At 41.7% G+C, this 21,967-nt stretch overlaps 1 protein-coding gene across 6 annotated transcripts in view; it reads right to left on the reverse strand.

Moving 5' to 3' along the window:
* AHCYL1 (adenosylhomocysteinase like 1) overlaps window positions 1-21,967 on the reverse strand; it is a 97,212-nt gene that overhangs the window by 31,976 nt on the left and 43,269 nt on the right. For 2 of the 6 annotated variants that reach the window (XM_044288087.1, XM_044288089.1), the window contains exons 2-8: window positions 18,746-18,857; window positions 14,686-14,814; window positions 14,466-14,566; window positions 10,755-10,857; window positions 5,206-5,300; window positions 4,978-5,084; window positions 668-784 (exon numbers count right to left, since the gene is read on the reverse strand). In XM_044288087.1, the coding sequence (XP_044144022.1) occupies window positions 668-784; window positions 4,978-5,084; window positions 5,206-5,300; window positions 10,755-10,857; window positions 14,466-14,566; window positions 14,686-14,814; window positions 18,746-18,857 (764 nt within the window). Of the gene's footprint in view, window positions 1-667; window positions 785-4,977; window positions 5,085-5,205; window positions 5,301-10,754; window positions 10,858-14,465; window positions 14,567-14,685; window positions 14,830-18,745; window positions 18,858-21,967 lie in introns of all 6 variants that reach the window. The other 4 variants (XM_044288083.1, XM_044288084.1, XM_044288088.1 and 1 more) reach the window with 3 other exon arrangements.

A 21,967-nucleotide genomic window follows, 5' to 3' on the forward strand; every position in this document is an offset into this window, starting at 1 on the left:
GAGGGCTCTGAAATTTCCCTGTAGTATCTAGGACTCGTCCGCCCCTAGGTCTCGCCATTTATTGATTCAAGTGCTCTGCTAGATATATTTCAAGAGAACGGAGGGAGGAATGTGGTGGCCAGTTTCCCGGGGTTCGGCCACCGCCAAGTGCTCTGCCCATAGAAATGAATGGCAGCACACCGTGCTTGCGCGGCCACCGCTACCAATTATTTCTATGGGGCGCTGACTCGACTATGTTCGGCGGTCCCATAGAGATGAATGTGAATGGCTGCGCATGTGCAGTACGCCCTTCACAACTTTTAGGGATCTGTTCTCAATGTAAGTGTGGGTCTCAGAAGTGGGACCCGCACCTATCAGACAATGGGGGCATATCCTTCACTTTGAAGAAAAAAAATCTAGTTAGGGTAGTTTCACACTCGCAGTTCTGTCAGAGTTCCGGCATACTTGCCGAGTAGTAGCCGGATCTGGCAGGCATTGTGGTAACATCCAAAGGTTAAAGATATGAGCAGCACTACCAGATACTTTCATCTTTGGAAGAAAATCCAATAAGTGGCTGTTCTCTGCTGGAACTATGCCATGTGTGTGAAAGACGCCTCACATACTAGGATTGTTACTTGAAATTTACTTGGATTGACATCATTTGGACTGACCATCAAAAATTCCTTACCCATCCAGTATTGATTCACGACAGCAGTATAGATTGTCAAATTTCTGTTTGGTGACAGAGTCATTCACGTTCATGGCAGGAACACAAAGCTTACCAGCCTTGGACAACTGATACAAGCTGTAACAATACATAAAGAATATTGTAAAATGTGTACAAAGCATGGGAAAATCATCTTCTTTACAATATTTAAGAGGAATAGAAATTATACAGATACATGAAAAATTGGATGATCCAGTAAGAATGCACTTTTTAAAAGGTCTTTCTGAGTTTTTGGTAATGAACTTGGAGTAGGTTGTCCCTTTTTGTTCAGTTACCAGGACAATAATCTGATCACAGAGTGTTCATGCCAATGGCACACTCTGCGGTCAGCTGTAAACTGTGGGAAACTTTGCATCAAGTGTTCATTTCTTCAGTGCTACTGAAGGTGAAATGAAGCACTACACAATATAATATCTTCTGAAATGGAGTGTACAGAAGTGCTGGGGACTCCAGAGCCAGAGATGCCCCCTGTAGCCCATCAGGCCCCTATCTATGAAGCCACAGATCCCTAATGGACTAGGTGAAAATGGGTTTTCAAAACCATAAATCCCCTTAAAGAAACAAAGATGGTCAAATTGAAGGGGCTTTCTGGGACTTAAAGGCGTTGTCTTACTTCAGCAAGTGGTATTCATTATGTTTAGAAAGTTAATACAAATCACTTACTAATGTATTGTTATTGTCCATATTGCCTCCTTTGCTGGCTTCATTCATTTTTCCATCACATTATACACTGCTTGTTTCCATGGTCATGACCACCCTACAGTCCAGCAGCAGTGGCCGTGCTTGCACATTACAAGAAAAAGCATCGGCTTCTCTGGTGGCTGGGACTTTGGGAGTGCGCATAGGCAGGTGATTTTTCCTACAGTGTTCAAGCACGACCACCAATGCTTGATTGCAGGGTGGTCATAACCATGGAAACGAGCAGTGTATATTGTGATGGAGAAATGAATCCAACCAGCAAAGAAGGCGATATGGACAATCACAATACATTAGCAAGTGCCTTGTATTAACTTTATCTACATAAAAAAAATGCCACTTGTTGAAGTGAGACAATCCCTTTAAAAATCAAGCACCGATCCTAACAATAGGTGCCTAATTGGTGTCTGTCCAACTCTCAGCACTCTCGAGTCAATGAGTCAGCACGCCCCGCCAATAAGCTACAGCCTCTCCCTAGGTCTGTGACGTCATGTCCATTAGTCTGGTGGCTTTTTTGATGCTCTGCCTTATTTAATTAGGGAACCTGTCATGTGGATATTTGATTATAATCTAACTAATTATATACAATCATTAACTACTAAAAAGTGCCTTAGGTGTATTCACTTACTGGTGTAACAGATGGTTACCTCATAATATACACACAAAGATGCCACATGCCGCATGCTAAATAGCTGATTTGAGTCCAAGCGTGATGTCATTGAGTCCAGCGTATATTTAATTCAGAGCTATAGCCACTCCCCTGCCCACCTGCTGCTGATTCATATGGAAAATAACTGTCAATCAGCAGCAGGTAGGCGGGGAGAGTCAGGAGCTCATGAATATTCATGACACATCATTATCAGCTGGAGCTTTTCAATACAAGATGTTGGCAGATTGACTGGGTCAATTAAAGAAAGTGACCCAGCATTTTGCTAAGAGAATCAGTCACTTATTTATGTTGCCCTTAGTTAGGACACCATAAAACTGGTGACAGGTTCCCTTTAAGTGAAAGGGACTGAGCTGGAACACTAAGAAGAGCCGCCATACAATGAAGAATGGGTCCTGTGAGTCAGACTCTCACCAATCAGACATTGATGACCTATCATTAGGGCATAGGTTGAAGAGTTTCCCACAGCAATCAATGATTACAAATATTTTTTCAGACCCTTTAAGAAAATAATTTGTGGCTATAAGTAACTCTCATTCTTTTAGCTTGCACCAATTCTATAACAGCACCCCTATTTATAGACATAAGAAAATCTTTCAAGTATTCATGCTTTGTCCTATGGGTCCAGATAGCATTATAAAACCTAATTTACCACCTGCAGCTGAATTAAATCTAATAATTATATTAAGACATTGACCTCTTATGGACCGGGCCAATTTTTGTGTGTTCTTGTTTATTCCTTTCTACCTTCCAAAAGCCACAACTTTTTAAATGTTGCCTTCACCAACATATGAAGGATTATTTTTTGTGTGACAAGAGCATGCATTTTTAATGGTTCTATTTAATCTACCATATGTTCTATTGGAAAATTGGGGGGGGGGGGGGGGGGGGAAATTAACTTTTTTGGGTGAAATCACAATTCTGCCAAGGATTTTAGGGTTTTGATATTAAGCCATTTACTACACACCAAAAATGTAATGACTTCTTTATTCTGCGGGTGAGTATGATTACAGTGATACCAAATTTGTATAGTTTTTATGTTTTACTACTTTTAATAAAAAAATAATAAATAAAAAAAGTCACTTTTTATATTTCCATCTACAGAGCTGTGTATTAGGGTTTGTTTTTTGTGGAGCCAACTTTAGTTTCTATTGGTATCATTTTGGGGTATAATGAGTTTTTAATAACTTTTTACTCTATTTTTTAGGCGAGACAAGGAAACCAAAAATTGCAAATTGTGCATTTTTATTTATTTTTTCTGTTACTGCATTTGCAACACAGGAAAAATATTTTGATATTGTAATAGTTCTGATAAGGCAATACCTCTATTGTTTATTTTTACATGTAAGATTGAGAAAGGCAGCCCCTAACTCTGTCTAACTACACAGATACCATTGTCACTGTTGATAGTGGCTTCTGAGGGGTTACATGACTCGGATTGGCATCATCGTCAGTCCTGGCGGTGGATGTCTAGTGTATTATACAGCCAGCACCCACCATCTATGGAGCACGTTCAGTTTGAGAGCTCGCTTCATACGTCTAGTGCAAGCTAATGCTGTACATGTACTGTATTTTGCGTTTAGGGCTTAATGTGTGTGTGTATACGCAGGTTAGTAGGCAGAAGGGCAGTAATGTACTGCACAAAAAGACATATACAGCAAAACAGCATGTGGATTTTAACATTTCACCTGAGGATAGGCCATCAATATTAAAACCCCGAAAATATCCTGCAAATTGTTTTTCAATGCCTGCTTTTCCAGAGTTTTTATAATATTCTGTTTACATAGCCGCATGAGGATTTGTTTTTTGTGGGACTAGTTGAACTTTTTAATGGCATCATTTTCTAATTCAAATGCGGTGTAATTAAAAAAAAAAAAAAAACACAATTTCACGGGTTTTGTTTTTACAGCATTCCCTATGCCAGTGATGGCGAACCTTTTACAGACTGAGTGCCCAAACGGCAACATAAACCCACTTATTTATCGCAAAGTGCCAACACAGCAATTTACTTCGAATACTACAGTCCAATATAGAATAACTTCCATGTAATTTATCATTTATTTACAATATCCTGCCTACACTCAATGTGCTGCCTGTGCTGCTGAATGGCAGGAAAAGTCTAAGTACACCATAGACTTTTTCCAGGGTGTGGGTGCCCACAGAAAGGGCTCTGAGTGCCGCCTCTGGCACCCGTGGCATAGGTTCGCCATCACTGCCCTATGCGGTAAAACTGACCTGTTACACTCAGGGAATCTTGGGAATTTTTTTTTCTTTTCTTTTCATAGCTCTTTTCATCTGTAGTTTTTATTGATACCATTTTGGAGTTTGTATGACTTTTTAATCACTTTTTATTCCATTTTTCTGAATGGGAACAAATATTTTTATAATTTTCCTAGAATGGGCCTTTTCAGACAAGGCGATGCACGTGATGTTTAGCTTTTTTTATTGCTTATGTATGTTTTTTTATTTTAGGAAAAGGGTGGTGATTTGAATTTGACATTTTTTTAAAACTTTTTAAGACTTTTTTTTAAGTCACGCTAGGTGACTGACAGGTAATCATTGTATTTTCTTGTATTCTCTATTGCATATCTATGTAGAACATGAATTCAGCATATTCCAATGCAGTGCTGCCACCTACAGGCTTGCATTGGAATATACTAGTAATCGGCCTGTTTTAGCGCTCCCAGATGCTCTAGTCACATTTGATGACTAATGTCTGCGATCGGCATTACCGCCTATTGCAGACATTAACTCTGGGCCTCTGCTGTGTAAAAACAGTAGAAATCCAGTGGTTATGGCACCCACTACACTCACAAGCAGGCGTCATCTTTAAAGATGAGACTTCCACTGCACATTTAAGATGGATGTCAGAAAAGGGTTTACTTGTCAGGAAAAATACTAAACTCACCGATGCACCCCAGTCACGCTCTCCTCCACAATACCACGGATCTTTTTATAAACATTTGGGTATTTCTTGTAGACCCAATGAGTCAAATCTCCTCCATCATCCAGAATCTAAAAAAAAAAAAAAAAAAAAAAAAAAAGAAGCTAAGAATTCTAAGACGTTTAACAATCATTACAGGCAATAAAAACTAAAGGGTGCATTAAGTGAGAGGAGTTCCTAACTCTCAAATACCATGTTTGGCTGCCAACTGTCACCATTCACAGAGCGATCAATACACCACCAAAAATCATCTTCCGATTCTCCTTTCCATGCAAAAACTGCAACACCTAAAACAATATACAGGCTTATTATAGCAAATAGAAGCAAGAATAACACAACAATAGTAAAACAATACATGTTCATGTTGCTTCCTATAAAAACTACTTAAACTGAACGTACTGTATTGTTCACATTTCAGAAAAAATTAATATTCTGGTGCCTCTTTTCTTACAATTCTGCAATGTGCTATTCTTCTATTATCCTCTTTGGATGTGAATACATTGATAACTGGGACTTGTCATTACTCATGTCAACAGTATGCTATGAGAGTGGCCTACAAGTGTGTCGTTTGGCGTTGCGATCGGCGCATGCCCAATACTCAACTATCTTACCTCAGCTTTATTCTATTATCTGCACATGCTCCAATGGTGGCAGACACATGTTTTGTGTTGTCGTCACCAACGTAAGGTCTGGTGACGCCGGACGCACGCCGGGTGGCATCATTCTCGAAGCATGCTCAAAATTCATCAATACACTGAGCATGTGGGGTGTATGCCCCGATGAAAGGTTACATGGCTCTTGGACGTGTGTGCAGTGTATCGTTACGGACGCTATCTACTTAGAGTGGGTATATTTAAGATTTGGCAGGCAGAGGACCAGCTGGCCACAGCATTTATTAAATGCTGGCACTCATCACTGTGCGATTGTGCACGGTTTTTAACTCTCTCCTGATAAACCTGCACATCCTGTGTGGGGAAACGTGCCAGGACTTTATGTAGGGATAGCTGTAGTGAGGGACAGATACCGAGAAGAGGGGCCGCACCTTTCTGGGCAATTACTCCGATTGTAGGCAGGAATGCTTACTACAGACAGAGAGAGTGTCACACTCCCCTCAACAGTTGCCTACCAGTGAATCTGGACAGGATTTTTGTGTTATACCTGTAGTCCCTGGAGTGCATTTATTTGGCCATCTTCAAGGATCTATATCCTGGTGACTGGATTTACAGAATGTGTCCCTAAACATTCTGACACAACAAGTGTCCTGATGCGCAAAAACATAATGACAATGATGGTAACATCTAGTTGTTAATGTTTTCATAATTTACAGGATGAATAACAGAGGAATATTACAATGCAGTTATAAGAAAAGATGCTCCAAAATAGATTTATGTGAAATAAAAGTGTTTACAAAAACAGACATGCCAGTAGAGCTGACTGGTTCTCTTTCGATGATTACTTTATTTTCATACAACTTTGCATAAATCAAAAGTACAGACAAATATAACGTAAGAAACTCTGTAATAGATATTATTGGAGAAAAATGCCTTGTCCCCTTCTCAGCTGTCCCTGTCCACCTTTGGTAAAATAACGTTCTCTGTGAAATTTGTGAAAAATGTGTTTTGTATGATCAATAAGGGCTGCCAGCTCACTGAAGGATCAGATTACAGCTTCCCAAGTCTATGGAGAGGGGAGTGTAAGATGAGGCAGAAAACGTAGAGGAAAAACAGCAGAGACAAAGAGACAGACATGATTCAGCAGCTAATGGTAAGTATTGTATCTAACTCCAAATGCTTTTTTCACATCTATACTGCTCAGGAATTCTATATAATGTCCAAGAGTTAGGAAGCAGAACCTTGTCTACATTTATATTCTATGGGCAGCCAACTTTACAGCTAGTTTCCACCCACGAGCTCAGATGACGACTTAGGGATGGAGCATGCAAAGAAGAAAACTGCTAACAAATGCCAGCTACAAGTCATGTGATGATCAGATCTAGTGACATGATGTATATGCACATGGCAGCTTATTCTGAAAAGTTATCTGAAAGCTAAGTATTCTTTAATACTAAACTAGTACAGTTAAAATTAAAAGGGCACCTGTCAGTAGGTCTGTCCCTATGAAACTGGCTGTCCTGTTGCATGTGCGCTTGGTAGCTGAAGGCATCTGTGTTGGTCCCATGGAAACAGCGCGGAGGACTGAAGCGGCATAGAGCAGGCTAGTATGATTCTGAAGGCATCTGTGTTGGTCCCATGTTCACATGTGCCTGCATTACTGAGAACAATGAAGAGGTTTTTATATATGCAACTGAGCCTCTAGGAGCAACTGCGGCGTTGACATTACTCCTTGAGGCTCAGCTCTCTCTGCAACTGCTGCAGCCTCTGCACTTTAACAGGGCCAGAAAGTGTAAACGTGATCACACCTAGCCCTGACTTCTCCTTAAGTCAAAGTGCACGGGGACGTGGCAGTGCAGAGAACTAAGCCTCTAGGATTAATGGCAACACTCCTAGAGTCTCATTTGTATCTATTAAAACTATTTTTCTCAGGAACGCAGGCACAAATGAACATGGGACCAACACAGATGCCTTCAGATTTATACTAGCCTGCTCTATGCTGCTCCGGTCCTCCGCGCTGTTTCCATCTTCCGGTCCCTGCACTGTTTATATCCAATACTGCATGAGCATAGTCACATGTATGGCACCGCTCCAGCCAATGACTGGCTTCAGCAGTAACATGCTGCTTGTGGCCACATCTTGACTGTAGCCAGTCACTGACTGGAGCAGTGCAAGTGACCGTGCCCATGCACTGCTGGATGTAAACAGTGCAGGGTCCAGAAGATGGAGATAAGTATGAATCTTCCGTTTCAGGGGGGCAAGCTGCGGGCACTTGCTTAAACCTCATCATAACCGGAAAACCCCTTTATGGTCAGAGCAGGGAGCCAAGCAGGTTCTAGTGACAGCTAAGAATCAGGAAAGTTATTTAAAGTGAAACTCTGGACAAACTTTCAGAATTAGTAAAATAAAAGGTACCAGACCGAGTGTGTAAGGTGTTTTCAACACCATATGTCCTTAAAGGGGTTCTGCAGTTTTTTTAAACTGATGATCTATCCTTTGGATAGATCATTAGCATCTGATCAGCGGGGGTCCGACACCTAGGACCCCTGCCGATCAGCTGTTTGAGAAGCAAGCAGCGCTGGCAGTAGCGTCGCTGCCTTTTTGCAGGCCCAGTGACATCAGGACTAGTATCAATGGCCTGGGCAGGGCTAAGCTCCGTTCACTTGAATGGAGCTTAGCCCCGCCCAGGTCAGTTGATACTAGTAGTGACGTCACTGGGCCTGCGGAAAACAGCGAGAAGGTCGTGGCGCTACTGCCAGAGCCGCTGCCTTCTCAAAAAGCTGATCGGCAGAGGTCCCGGGTGTCGGATAGATCATCAGTTTAAAAAAAACTGCTGAACCCCTTTAAATAGAGGTTCAAAGCTGCCCTGAAAAACAGGTAATGTACTACATACACTGCCTAACATAGACATCTTGGCTGCCCAGGTCTACATAAAAATGTACTATATGATCAATGTTAACAAATTATACTACTACTATTAAATTATAATACGTTAAAACAGTTTTTGATTCTGAATTCATAAAACATACAATTATAAAACTGCATACAATAACATTTAATGGTGACACAACCGCATTATAAGGCTGTATACATACTATACTTAGGTCAGCTGAACCCATCATCTTTGGCGGGACCAGCTGATAGTTTAACATGCATGGGAAGTTCCCGATACCTTGTCTCTGGGGAGAAAAGAATCAAGTGCTTTGAATTTTAACAGCCGATTATTTTGTTCTGCTGGATTTCTTCTCTCTCCTCACTGAAAACACAATACACGATTGGCCAAACCAAGCATGTATGTGTATGGGGGAGTAAGAAGAGATAGCGGTTGTCCGAACAATGTAGTCAGTCACTGGCCTCAGCGGTATACAGCACTGTTTTAACCAGACGTGTATTTTTTTGGTTATTTTTTTGCTATCACATTCCCTTCTTTTGGCCTTGTTCCTCATTATCTCTGACAACTCCTTTAAGAACATTACATTTTATTTTTTATCTACTTTTCCAAAATTCTTAAGGATTAAAAAAAATGATATTACATTCACATACTATAAAACGCTATCTATATAAAAAGAAAACTTGCTTAAGACAGTACGGAAAAGCAAACTATGCCCCTAGGAAGAGAATTATGGTGTTCACGTTCTCAGACGTCATGGATAAATTAAAGGAAGGTCAGAGTTTCTGATAAAACCAATAGACTGGAATTTCAAACTACCAAAACATCATTTTTGGAAACAACAGATGGTCGATTAATGCAGATGCTGCTATGCTTAGTTTTTCTACAGAACTTCTGCAAAAAGGTACTTGCACACACTTTGGATCAGAAAGCAAACCAATTGGTATCCCTGCACCTCACATTTTGTAGGCAGCAGGGTAACTCTCTTCACATGTATATACAGTAAGGAAGAAAGTGTAAGGTGGCACATCAGTGCCTAACAGGGGAAATCAAATACCAGGTTTTGAATGAGCTCATGTTGGTGTCACTGCAGATGGAGGTTGTAATACTAGGGTGCTGATTCTTGCTATGCCACAGTCATGCACTTCAAATATTTGCTTAACCCCTTGGATATCAGAGGTTTTTGAGTTTTCATTTTTCTTCCCTATTTTCTTTGAGCCATAACTTTTTTATATTTCTGGTCACATAGCTGTATTATTTTTGTGGGACGGGTTGTATTTTCTAATGCGACCATTAATTATGGCATAAAACGTAGTGGGAAGCGGTAAAAAAAATTCAGTTTACGAGTTTTGTTCCCACAGCGTTTCGTTTAGGGCAAAACTGACCCATGCCCTTCATTCTCTGGGTCAATACGATTACGATACCCCATATGTATAGGTTCTTTATGTCTAAATAGTGTGAAAATAAATGTAAACTTTGATTAAAAAAAATTTACATCACCATATTCTGACCCCATTACTTTTATACTTATGTCTACCGAGCTGTTTAGAGGCTCATTTTTTGCGGAACAATCTGTAGTTTTTATTGATACCATTTTGGAGTGTGTGTGTGTTTGACTTTTCTTTAGGTAAGAGAAGCAATGAAAAAATGGCAAATCGGCCATTTTGACCCTTTTTTCGGTTATGCCATTCGCTACATTGGAGTTTTTTTTTTTCTATTTTAATAGTATAGTAGTTTCTGGTCGTGGTGATACCCATGATGTTTATATTTATTGTTATTTAGGTATTTATTTTTTTATTATATGGAAAGGGGGATGATTTAAACTTTTATATTTTTTATATATATTTAACATTTTTGTGATGATTTTGTGGCTCATATATGAGCTTATAAATTATGTTTTTTAATTTTGGTTTATCAGGGATTTTTAAAATGCCATTTAAACGCGATTTTGCTCATTTCTTATCCTGGTCTGCCGTCTAGTGGCCAAAATAAGAATTGCAGCATGAACATGTTCAGCCTCATCAGCGAGGCTGAAACTGTTCAGCGTACTGGGTTTTTGTGCATTTAGATGCCATGACCTCACTTGGGAGGCGGTCAGGAGAAATGTCAAGATTATTTAGTAATGACTTACACCTTATCCATCATATTTCCAGGTGAGGAAACAGGCAAGAAGAGTTAAATGTATGACAAAGTTCACTGTATTTTATGGCTATTGAAAGTCAAAGAAATCGGTCACTTACCGGACTCTGCCAAAGCGGCAGCAACTGCATTTTGACTCGAGTAGATATTACAAGCAGACCAGCGACACTGGGCCCCCAGTGCACACAAAGTCTCAATAAGAACCTAAAATTATTCCAAAAGAAAGTATAACTGACCAAAAGGCGGCAATTAATATTGCCCAGGATTGAGAAAAACTATTAGAAATGTATACAAATGTAAAAAAAAAATACAGACATGCATACAAGAGGTTAAACTACAGCCCTCGAAAATCACCTGTATACCCCCAGTAGAAACAACTGATGAAACAAAAAAACAAAATGAAAATTTTAAAGGGAGTCTGTCACCAAAATGTCACCTTCTTCGCTGCTGACACAGTGCTGTAGCACAAATAAACATGAAATGAAATGGTGTTCATAAACAGGAAAAAATTTGGTTTTATTGATATGCAAATGAGGGGTCGCAAAGTGCCCAGGGGCGGAGTTTGGGCAGCAAGTCTGCGTACATAACTTCTTCCTAACCTCTCGTCTGGCCAGCCCTGTAATCCCTGGAGATGCCATGCTAGGCCCGGGCATGCGCACTGTTCTGACCACTGTGAGCATCTGCATCGCTCCCAGCAGTGCGCATGCACCAGTTAACAACACCCTGCTTGGCAATAAACTACGCACGCACGGGATCTCTGCCACTCAACAGCATGATGCAGGGATCACAGGGCGGGCCAGAAAAGGGATTATGGCTGAGTTATGCAAGCAGACGGCAGAGCAGCCTTGGCACTTACTGCCCAAACGCCGTTCCTGGGCACTTGCGATGCCCCATTTGCATATAAATAAAACCATGTTTTTTCCTGTTTATGAACATCAGAAGAAAAGAACAAAGGTACCATTTAAATCATTGTTAGTTGTGCTACAGCACTATGTAAGCAGCACAGAAGGTGACATTTTGGCGACAGACTCCCTTTAAATAACAAGAGGAGTAATGTAAGTGAAAAACTAGACGATAACCTATGACTGATGGCTGTGTGTTGTAAGCATGAGAACTAGGACAAGGCGAGGACAGACTGGGGGAGCGCTCCTGTCATGAATACAGTGGACTCCGAGTGCTGTTTGGTAGGTGCCATTAGCCAAATAGGACAGTATGGCCTTAATAGAAGGGTAGACCTGAGCACCATCAGGGGATCAGTGAGGCAAGTGTAACCAACTTCATTTTTATTTTTTTTAAACCATTTGCAGCCCACTGACACCTTTTCAAATGGCTGGAAAACCCCCTTTAAACAGGGAAGCATAGCAAGGTGACAGATCCACTTTAAATGGGCCGTCCCATGAAAAATAATCTACATTTCTAAAAAAAACTGGATCTGGATACTTTTGTAATTGCATGTAATTTTTGTACTTCTTTATTAACTCCTTCCCGACTTTCGCCATACATGTCAGGTCTTTAATCTAGGTACTCAGGTGTTAACGCCAATCACAGACATTTATCTGTCAGATGCCGTGGTCAATTGTGACTACAGCATCTAAGCAGCTTTTCCATGGAAATGCTGCGAGATGCAGCCGTTCGGAAGGCTCGTGGCTCCCACAGCAATAATCTCCCATAGGCTCCAATGGTAATTCATGATTGCAGGTGAAGTTTTTTTTTCAAAATGTAAACATACTAATCCTTTATGGTGAATAATGTAATGGAAAAAAAATCAAAATGGTTGATTTGCCGCTTTTTCTTCGCATCATGGTATCAATAAAAACTACAGATAGCCCAGCCAAAAATATGCTATCACACAGTTCTGTAGGCGTAACTATAAAAAAGATATGGGGTCAGAATATGGTGATGCAAAGTAAAAAGCATTGTGGCATTATTGTAATCATACTGACACTGAGAATAAAGGGAACAGGTCCGTTTTACATAGGGAACGTCATAAAAATGAAACCCATAAAACTATGGTGGAATTGCGTTGTTTTGTTTACATTCCATCCCATTTGGCAGCGTTGAATACCAGGCACTACAGTAGTTCTGTCTGGCCCTATTCACTATAATGGCGAAGGGCGGCCGGACGAAAACTGCTGCGCCCAGTGGTATTTGTCTAGCCCCCCCTCTGCATATTTTCCAGGTTGCGGCTGGATCTCTGCCAGCCCCTTTTTAGTGCATGGGGCCAGAAGGAACCTTGGCAGCGAACAGTAGCTCCTGGTATTTACGGATCCAGAACAACGTACCAAATCTGTTTTAACACAAATGTGAAAAAAGCCTAACAAGACAGGCTGTCAGATCACTAAATGATCTGACTGCATGCATCCCAACAAAGTTTATGTAGAAGGTAGGGGGAGAACAAGTCAGCAGACCTTCCATCTCAATCTCAAGACCGATAATGATAAAGGCTTATATTTGCCATTTTGCAAGTTGTGTGAAAAGTTAGAGACCATTTAAAGGGATTCTGTCACCTCTTTTCACCCTATAGAGATGCGGACATGCACGGCTAGATCGCCACTAGCATGTCCGCAATATACCTGTCACATATCTCTGAGTGTTTTTATTGAGAGTAAAAAAAGATTTTATATTTATGTAAATCAGCCTGGTAAGGAGCCCAAGGGGCTGCACTAACCGTTCTGGAGCCCAGCCACGTCCCCTGTGAAGGAGCCCAGCACAGTCTGTAACCAGGAATCTCCTCCTTGCTCACAATGTCAGATCACCGTAATCTCGCGGTGCGCGAGCTCGCGCATGCGCAGTGTCGGCATAGTGTTCCTTCTGCTGGCATCAGCCTCAGGGAAGGAATCAGGTGATCTGACTTAATGAGCAAGGAGGAGATTGCTAGTTATAGGCGGTGCTGGGCTCCTTCACAGGGGGGTGTGGCTGGGCTCCAGGACGGTTCGTACAGCCCCTTGGGCTCCTTACCAGGCTGATTTACATATATATAATTCATTTTTTAACTGAAATAAAACCACTCAAGAGATATGGGACAGGTATATTGCGGACATGATAGCGGCGATCTAGCCGTGCATGTCCGCATCTCTATAGGGTAAAAAGAGGTGACACAATCCCTTTAAGGCTACTTTCACACTGGCGTTTTGGCTTTCAGTTTGTGAGAGCCCTGAACGGATCAGTTTTGCCCTAATGCATTCTGAATGGATAAGGATCCGCTCAGAATGCATCAGTTTGCCTCTGATCAGTCATCATTCTGCTCTGAAGGCGGACACCAAAACGCTGCCTGCAGCGCTTTGCTGTCCGCCTGATGAAGTGGAGCCAAACGGGTCTATCCTGGAACACAATGTAAGTCAATGGGGATGGATCCGTTTTCTCTGACACAAAAGAAAACGGATCCGTCCCCCATTGACTTTCAATGGTGTTCAAGACGGATCCGTCATGGTTATAGAAGACTTAATACAACCGGGTCTGTTAATGACGGATGCATGCGGTTGTATTATTGTGACGGAAGCGTTTTTGCAGATCCATGATGGATCCACAAAAACGCTAGTGTGAAAGTAGCCTAAAGTGTGACTGTCACCAAAATGCGCTTTTCCAGCAGTCCCAGTGGTCTAATAGGCGATAAATGTTGTTTGTGGGTCAATCCCTCCAATGAGTAATTTACGAGCGCATTCTGCAAGTGGCTCTCTAAAGTGTTTGGACATGGTTTGTGAACTTGTTTTAAACTGTTTTCAAAACTACATAAAAATAATAGTAATGAACGCCATTATGCTTCTTCCAGTAAGCAATAAAACCACTTCAAGTGTTGATTTCAATGTACTAACCCCGGTCTGTGCTGTGATGTGCGTGCATCCAACTATCTTGGCTCCGGCTAGTGGTTTCTCCCCCTGGGCCCTTTTTCTCAGAGAGATCAGAGCTGTCATTTCTGTATTACAGAGGAGAAATATATGAAAGATGATGTAGAACTAATGGCAAACTTCGTTCTCCTTAAACCAAGGTTTCCATGCGTAGACATCAGCCTTCTGCTTGGACATCAATAGTCACCTTGCTCGGCAATCTCAATCTCTCTCCGTCCAAACTCAGCCTGCTTAATGTTCTTGACACAGAAGTCACTGCTGCCCTTTGAGGTGGTTTGTTGCTTGTCACGAGGAGACATCTCATCATCGGAACTGTCTGTGTAGGAGGCAACTAACAGAAGAAGAGCTCAAATACATATAGCCACAGGCATTACAGAGCATTATAATAATAGAAAAAAACATTAAAACAAGGTCTGCATTGATCACTGTTGGCCTACATTTGTATCGTCACCTGAAGCATGGTTGGAGAGCTACGTGGTATAAGACATTTCTGGAGAATTCAGCTCTAGAGCCTAGAGTGGTTAATTCAGCTCTGGAATACACTCACCTAAAGAATTATTAGGAACACCTGTTCTATTTCTCATTAATGCGATTATCTAGTCAACCAATCACATGGCAGTTGCTTCAATGCATGTATGGTTGTGGTCCTGGTCAAGACAATCTCCTGAACTCCAAACTGAATGTCAGAATGGGAAAGAAAGGTGATTTAAGCAATTTTGAGCATGGCATGGTTGTTGGTGCCAGACGGGACGGTCTGAGTATTTCACAATCTGCTCAGTTACTGGGATTTTCACGCACAACCATTTCTAGGGTTTACAAAGAATGGTGTGAAAAGGGAAAAACATCCAGTCTGCGGCAGTCCTGTGGGCGAAAATGCCTTGTTTATGCTAGAGGTCAGAGGAGAATGGGCCGACTGATTCAAGCTGATAGAAGAGCAACGTTGACTGAAATAACCACTCGTTACAACCGAGGTATGCAGCAAAGCATTTGTGAAGCCACAACACGCACAACCTTGAGGCGGATGGGCTACAACAGCAGAAGACTGCACCGGGTACCACTCATCTCCACTACAAATAGGAAAAAGAGGCTACAATTTGCACGAGCTCACCAAAATTGGACTGTTAAAGACTGGAAAAATGGTTTCTTGAACATGACAATGAGTTCACTGTACTAAAATGGCCCCCATAGTCACCAGATCTCAACCCAATAGAGCATCTTTGGGATGTGGTGGAACGGGAGCTTCGTGCCCTGGATGTGCATCCCTCAAATCTCCATCAACTGCAAGATGCTATCCTATCAATATGGCCCAAAATTTCTAAAGAATGCTATCAGCACCTTGTTGAATCAATGCCACGTAGAATTAAGGCAGTTCTGAAGGCAAAAGGGGGTCCAACACCGTATTAGTATGGTGTTCCTAATAATTCTTTAGGTGAGTGTATGTATGTATATATATATATATATAAAGAAGGACGTATATATATATGTGTATGTATATTCCGCGATCACTCAAAAACGCAACCATTGATTTCAACAAAACTCTGTATACATATCCCTTGCTACCTGGAAAGAAATCTTGTGGGGGTCTTACGCCCCTACACAGCAGCTGCATGGAGTTTGTATGCTCCAACAGTTTTCACTAAACACACATTGCTCTGCAACTCAAAAACTCATCGATCAGTTTCTACTAAACTTGTTACACATATCACTTACTATCTGGGAAAGAATACTTCACACAAGGAGGTTACTGTTAAGGGGGCCGGGGTGCTGTAGAGGTCACTGTTATGGGGGATACTGTCGATATTTTTTAACGACACACACAAACATGAAATGAAACATGAAATATACCGATGCAAAGCCGGGTCCTTCTGCTGGTCTGATATAAGCTGTTACATGGGCTCAGTATAAAGAGAGGTTTAGCAACTTATTTATCAACTTTGGATATGAATTACTTGTCTCTGACTTGTAGTAACCTTCCTGTCACCACGCAGACTTCACATGCTTTACAGCTAATGATCTGTCTGATACCTTGCACGTACAGGCTTAGCACATAACCGCACCCTCAAGATGTTTTCTCCTATGCAGCCTTTCCTCATTTCACCTTTGCATTTATGTAAAGGTTTTTTAGCACTTCCTTAATGTGAAAATGTTACCTATAATTTTCCTGCCAGCTAAAACTAGATAGCGACACATATCATATTTTTATTTTCTGACTGTAGTTTTTTTCTTTTTCTATTTCACGAACATGATTATCTTGCCTGAGCTGTGGTTAACAGGATTTAGAGATATGCATTATAGCAATCACCATGACTGGTGGGGTCTCCTTGACTTCTAAGGGAAACATTTCTAGAAATGCTCTGTGATTTGTGAAAAGGTCAGAAGGGAGTAGATAAGCTGTGATATCACCTGTTATGAATAGCAAATCCTATGTTATCTATTTATAGGTGATATCTGTCATTCTAATCCTGTCTGTGATGATAAGGCTATAACAGACCAAGAAGTGGTGCCTATTATTAGGCTTTAAATATAGATAGGGGCATGAAAAACTAAAAATATCACCAAAAACGAATTAAAAAATGTTAACATATTTTTTACATCATTTTTGTATGGTAAACTTTAATTTTTTTTATTTTTTGGTGAGTTTTAAATTTTTCCATGTCAGTAATAATAGGTCATGATTTTCTTTATCACCACAGGCAGAATTACAATGAAAAAGTAACACCTCTGTATAGATAACACAGAATCCGCCATTCACAATGCGTGATATCACAGCTTATCTACTCCCTCCTGACCTTAACACAGGTCACACAGCATGCCTAGAAAACTCTCCCATATAAGTCAATGGGGTTCACTCCTGTCCACTGTGTATGAGCCATGGGGCTGTTCTCAAAAGACGAAGTCTTAACATATCTAAAATTGCGGGATTATATAAAAAAAAAAAAAATATTTATATAGTGACATGGAAAAATTTAAAAACTCACCAAAAATTTATAAATAACTATGTTTAACATAAAAACGTGATTTAAATAAAAAGGTAATTTTCTGATGACACACTCCCTTTAAGGCCTCTTTCACACTACAGTATGTTGCATTCAGTGTTTTGCGTTCCGTTTTTCACGGATCCGTTGTTCCGTTTTTTGCTTCCGTTGTGGTTCCGTTTCCGTTCCGTTGTTCCGTTCCGTTTTTCCGTATGGCAAATACAGTATACAGTAATTTCATATTAAAAATTGGGCTGGGCATAACATTTTCAATTGATGGTTCCGCAAAAAACGGAACGGATACGGAAGACATACGGATGCATTTCCGTATGTGTTCCGTTTTTTTTGCGGCCCCATTGACTTGAATGGAGCCACGGACTGTGATTCTCGGCCAAATATAGGACATGTTCTATCTTTTCAACGGAACGGAAAAACGGAAATACGGAAACGGAATGCATACGGAACACATTCCGTTTTTTTGCGGAACCATTGAAATGAATGGTTCCGTATACGGACCGTATACGGAACGCAAAAAACGGACCGTATACGGAACGCAAAAAACTGTAGTGTGAAAGAGGCCTAAAGCGGTTCCTCAGGTTCACATTTAGACACGCCAGTAGTCGCTGGTGGTGGTCAGAGTGTGGAAACAGACTTCAGAACAATAATTAGAAGCTCCACTGGCTCGTTTTCAGCTTGACTGGAGTTTGTGGTCGCTTAGATGGATTGCTGGTAAAGTGCCTTAGGCTACTTTCACACTAGCGTTTTTTGCGGATCCGTCATGAATCTGCAAAAACGCTTCCGTTACAATAATAAAACTGCATGCATCTGTCATGAATGGATCTGGTTGTATTATGTCTTCTATAGCCATGACGGATTCGTCTTGAACACCACTGAAAGTCAATGGGGGACAGATCCGTTTATACTGTGCCAGATTGTGTCTGAGAACACGAATCCGTCCTGGCACACAATGCAAGTCAATGGGGACAGATCCATTTGGATCTGCTTCGTCAGGAGGACAGCAAAATGCTGCAAGCAGCGTTTTGGTGTCCGCCTCCAAAGCGGAATGGAGACTGAACGGAGGCAAACTGATGCATTCTGAGCGGATCCTTTTCCATTCAAAATAAATTAGGGCAAAACTGATCCATTTGGGACCGCTTTTGAGAGCGCTAAACGGATCTCACAAACGGAAATCCAAAACGCCAGTGTGAAAGTAGTGTTATTTGCAGGTGACACACAGCACTGTTTTACGTACGTTACATATATATTACATACCAGAACTATAGCTGTCAGTGGACGACTGAGAGATTGAGCGCGACAGAGACCTGCGTCCAGTCTTTGTTGGAAACTTGGTAAACTCCTGCATGTCATCCGCAAACTGAATCTGCTTCAGGGAAGAGAAAAAACATAGAAAATGATTAGGCTATGTTCACATCACAGTGAAAAACGGAAGTGTGGACGAGGACTAAGGAGACAAAAAGAATACTTTCTTAACATTCATTAGTAGGCCTCATGCACATGACCGTTGTGTGCATCCGTGGCCGTTGTGCCGTTTTTTTTCATAGACCCATTGACTTTCAATGAGTCCGTGGAAAAATCGGAAAATGCACCATTTGGCAGCCGCATCCGTGATCCGTGTTTCCTGGCCGTGAAAAAAATATGACCTGTCCTATTTTTTTCACGGCCAACGGTTCACGGACCCATTCAAGTCAATGGGTCCGTGAAAAATCACGGATGCACACAAGATTGGCATCCGTGTCTGTGATCCGTGTCCGTTTTTTCCTATCATTTCAATGGCAAACTTGACTTAGATTTTTTTTTTCTTTTTTCATGTCCGTGGATCCTCCAAAAAACAAGGAAGACCCACGGATGAAAAAACGGTCACGGATCACGGACCTACGGACCCCCTTTTTGCGGACCTTAAAAAAAAACGGTCGTGTGCATGAGGCCGTATAATGGGGTTTTCTTAGCGCATGTTAATTGTACAGTGCAGATGCAGAGAGAATAGACTCTTATGGGGTCATTTAAAACCGGCTTTTTAGACGCGTATTGATACCCCTTGCGCTGGTGCATGACGCACCTAAGTTATGTAGAGGCACTGGCACACATAACTTTGGCACATCCACCGCCGGCCTAAATCTACGCCAGCTCCCTTGCTGGTGTAGATTTAGATAACTTTCTATGCCTAAAACAGGCGTAGAAAATGATAAATGGCCGGGCCGCCCCGCCCCTTCCCCACCCATGCCACACACCCTTTTTCCCCTGGCTTGAGCGGGGAAGTCGCAGATTCGGCCGCAAATCCCCTGTGCGACCGAATCTGCTACAGATATATGCCAAAAATGGGCATATATCTAATAATAAATGACCCCCTTAGTGCCTATTCAGACGAGCGATATTACAGACTTTTTTACAACAGACTCCTCACGGATGGCGGCTGTGTACTCTCCGTTGTTAACACATTCATTGGGGGATATTTATGGCTTTTTACCCATCTTAGGGGGAGTTCACAACACCGTTATTTTTCCGTTCTTCTGATCCGTCAGAAGAACAGAAAAGTTAAGAAAAAAAAGCAGATCCTGTAAAAAACAAAAAACAAACGATCCTGTGCATCAGTTATGCACATCTGGCATACGTTTGAGCCATTTTTTTAAAACTTTTTTTTATCCCATCTCTAAAAAGGGATCTCAGACGGAAATGGCTCAAACGGATGGCAAATGTGTATAACTGATGCACAGGATCCTTTTTTTTACAGGATGTTTTTCTTTTTCTTTATTGTTCTGTAATAACGGTGATGTGAACTCCCCCTTAGTTTTCCCTGCTGCACTGCCATAGGGTAGGGCTAATTTATGACTAGGCCAGGCTTGGCACGGCACCTGGCACGCCCCAGCTCCACCCCCATTCCGCCCATTTCAACTATAATTACGTCAGACAAACCTAATAAATGACCCCCACTGACTTAAATGCAAGAAAATTGGATCAAAACAGAGCATGCTGCAATTGTCTATGCACACACCAATGGCAAATTGTCTTATTTCTCCAATGCAGTTTTTAGCGCACCTCAGGCTGAAGACACAACTACTGGGGCTGTATGTCTGGGACTGATGTTTGGAACACTGCAGCTTTTTAACCTATTAAACTAAACCATAGCTGCAGTTTTTGTAGTGCACCAACCTGCTAATAGCTACTGAACATACCTTCACTCGCAGGGCCTCACAGTGCGGAGGTAGATGCAGGCGAGCGTATTCTGTGTGTAAAGTGCAAAACCCTGTGCTCTCAGAGCGCTAGCCTTTGCAGCCTGGCATCACTCAAGGCGTCTGAGGGGCTTTTACTATGGCGAGCAATGACAGACCAGGCTACTGCTCTACGTGTGACAAGCAGCCTTTGATCCAAATAGGACGCTGACCCATAACATATAGAAGCAGGATCTATGTATCTAAGGGCTCATTCAGGCAGCTGTATGCTGTCCGCAAAAATGCGGATCCATTTTTTTGTTCAGTTCAGCATGTCCGCAATAAAACACATTGCATTCTGAAAATGTGTGGACCCATAGACTTCAATGGGGCCACGTCCTGATTTTCACTGATAAGTATAGGACATGTTTTATTTGTTTTGTGGAGCCCGTAGAATGGAAGAAAAGGGCCCCATAGAAGTGAATGGGTCTGCATCTAATCCGCAAAAAAATAAATAAAAAAGGATCTGCATTTCTGCTGACAGCATATGCCCGTCCAAATGAGCCCTAAGATCGCTGCCAGGCACCCAAGACTACCAGAATGTTTATGCTGGATACTTGGGATACATGTGGTTTGCCTTAAGGTTTTGTGTCACTGGTCTAGACTTGAACTATTTAGGAAGATAAGACGATATAAGCCTAACAATCAGAAGATCTGAAAAGACGTCCCAGTAAAATGACGATGGAAATGAACGGCTTTTCTTCTGGACAGCATTTGTTAGGGAACATGACCAGTCTAGGGAATGCAGGAGGAGACCAGTCTGGTCTAGCAAGAAGAGGAAGACTGCGGGGAGGAAAAATCTGTAAATGCAACTCCGATGGTGTCATAAACCTATGAAATGTCTGCATATGACACAAGTACAATTCCTCTGGATGTGAAAGTTCTGGAGAAATAAGAGCTGTTCTGCGATACACGTGCTGTCGCATCGGCAATGCAGTACAGGAATCAACACACTGTACACAAGTGGGGGGAGGCTGAGGATTACCAGCGCATAATCCTCCCCCGCTGCAATGCTTAGCAAATTCTAAAAATATTAAATATATCCAAAGCAGCTTAAAGAGGTTCCAGAGTTAAACCAGCATCCATCAGAGATCTGAACAATGGGGGGAGCAGCACGGAGTCTTACGGATTACAGCACAGGCACTCAGAAGGCAAACGTGGGGGAAGGGTGCTCCGAGAACGAAAACGCTACTTTACTAGGTAAATGATAGGCAGACAAGAAGGTATAGATATGTAGGCCACAGGTATCAAGAGATCAGCCTCAAAA

Source organism: Bufo gargarizans, chromosome 3 (genome assembly GCF_014858855.1).
Source record: "Bufo gargarizans isolate SCDJY-AF-19 chromosome 3, ASM1485885v1, whole genome shotgun sequence".
NCBI lineage: Eukaryota > Metazoa > Chordata > Amphibia > Anura > Bufonidae > Bufo > Bufo gargarizans.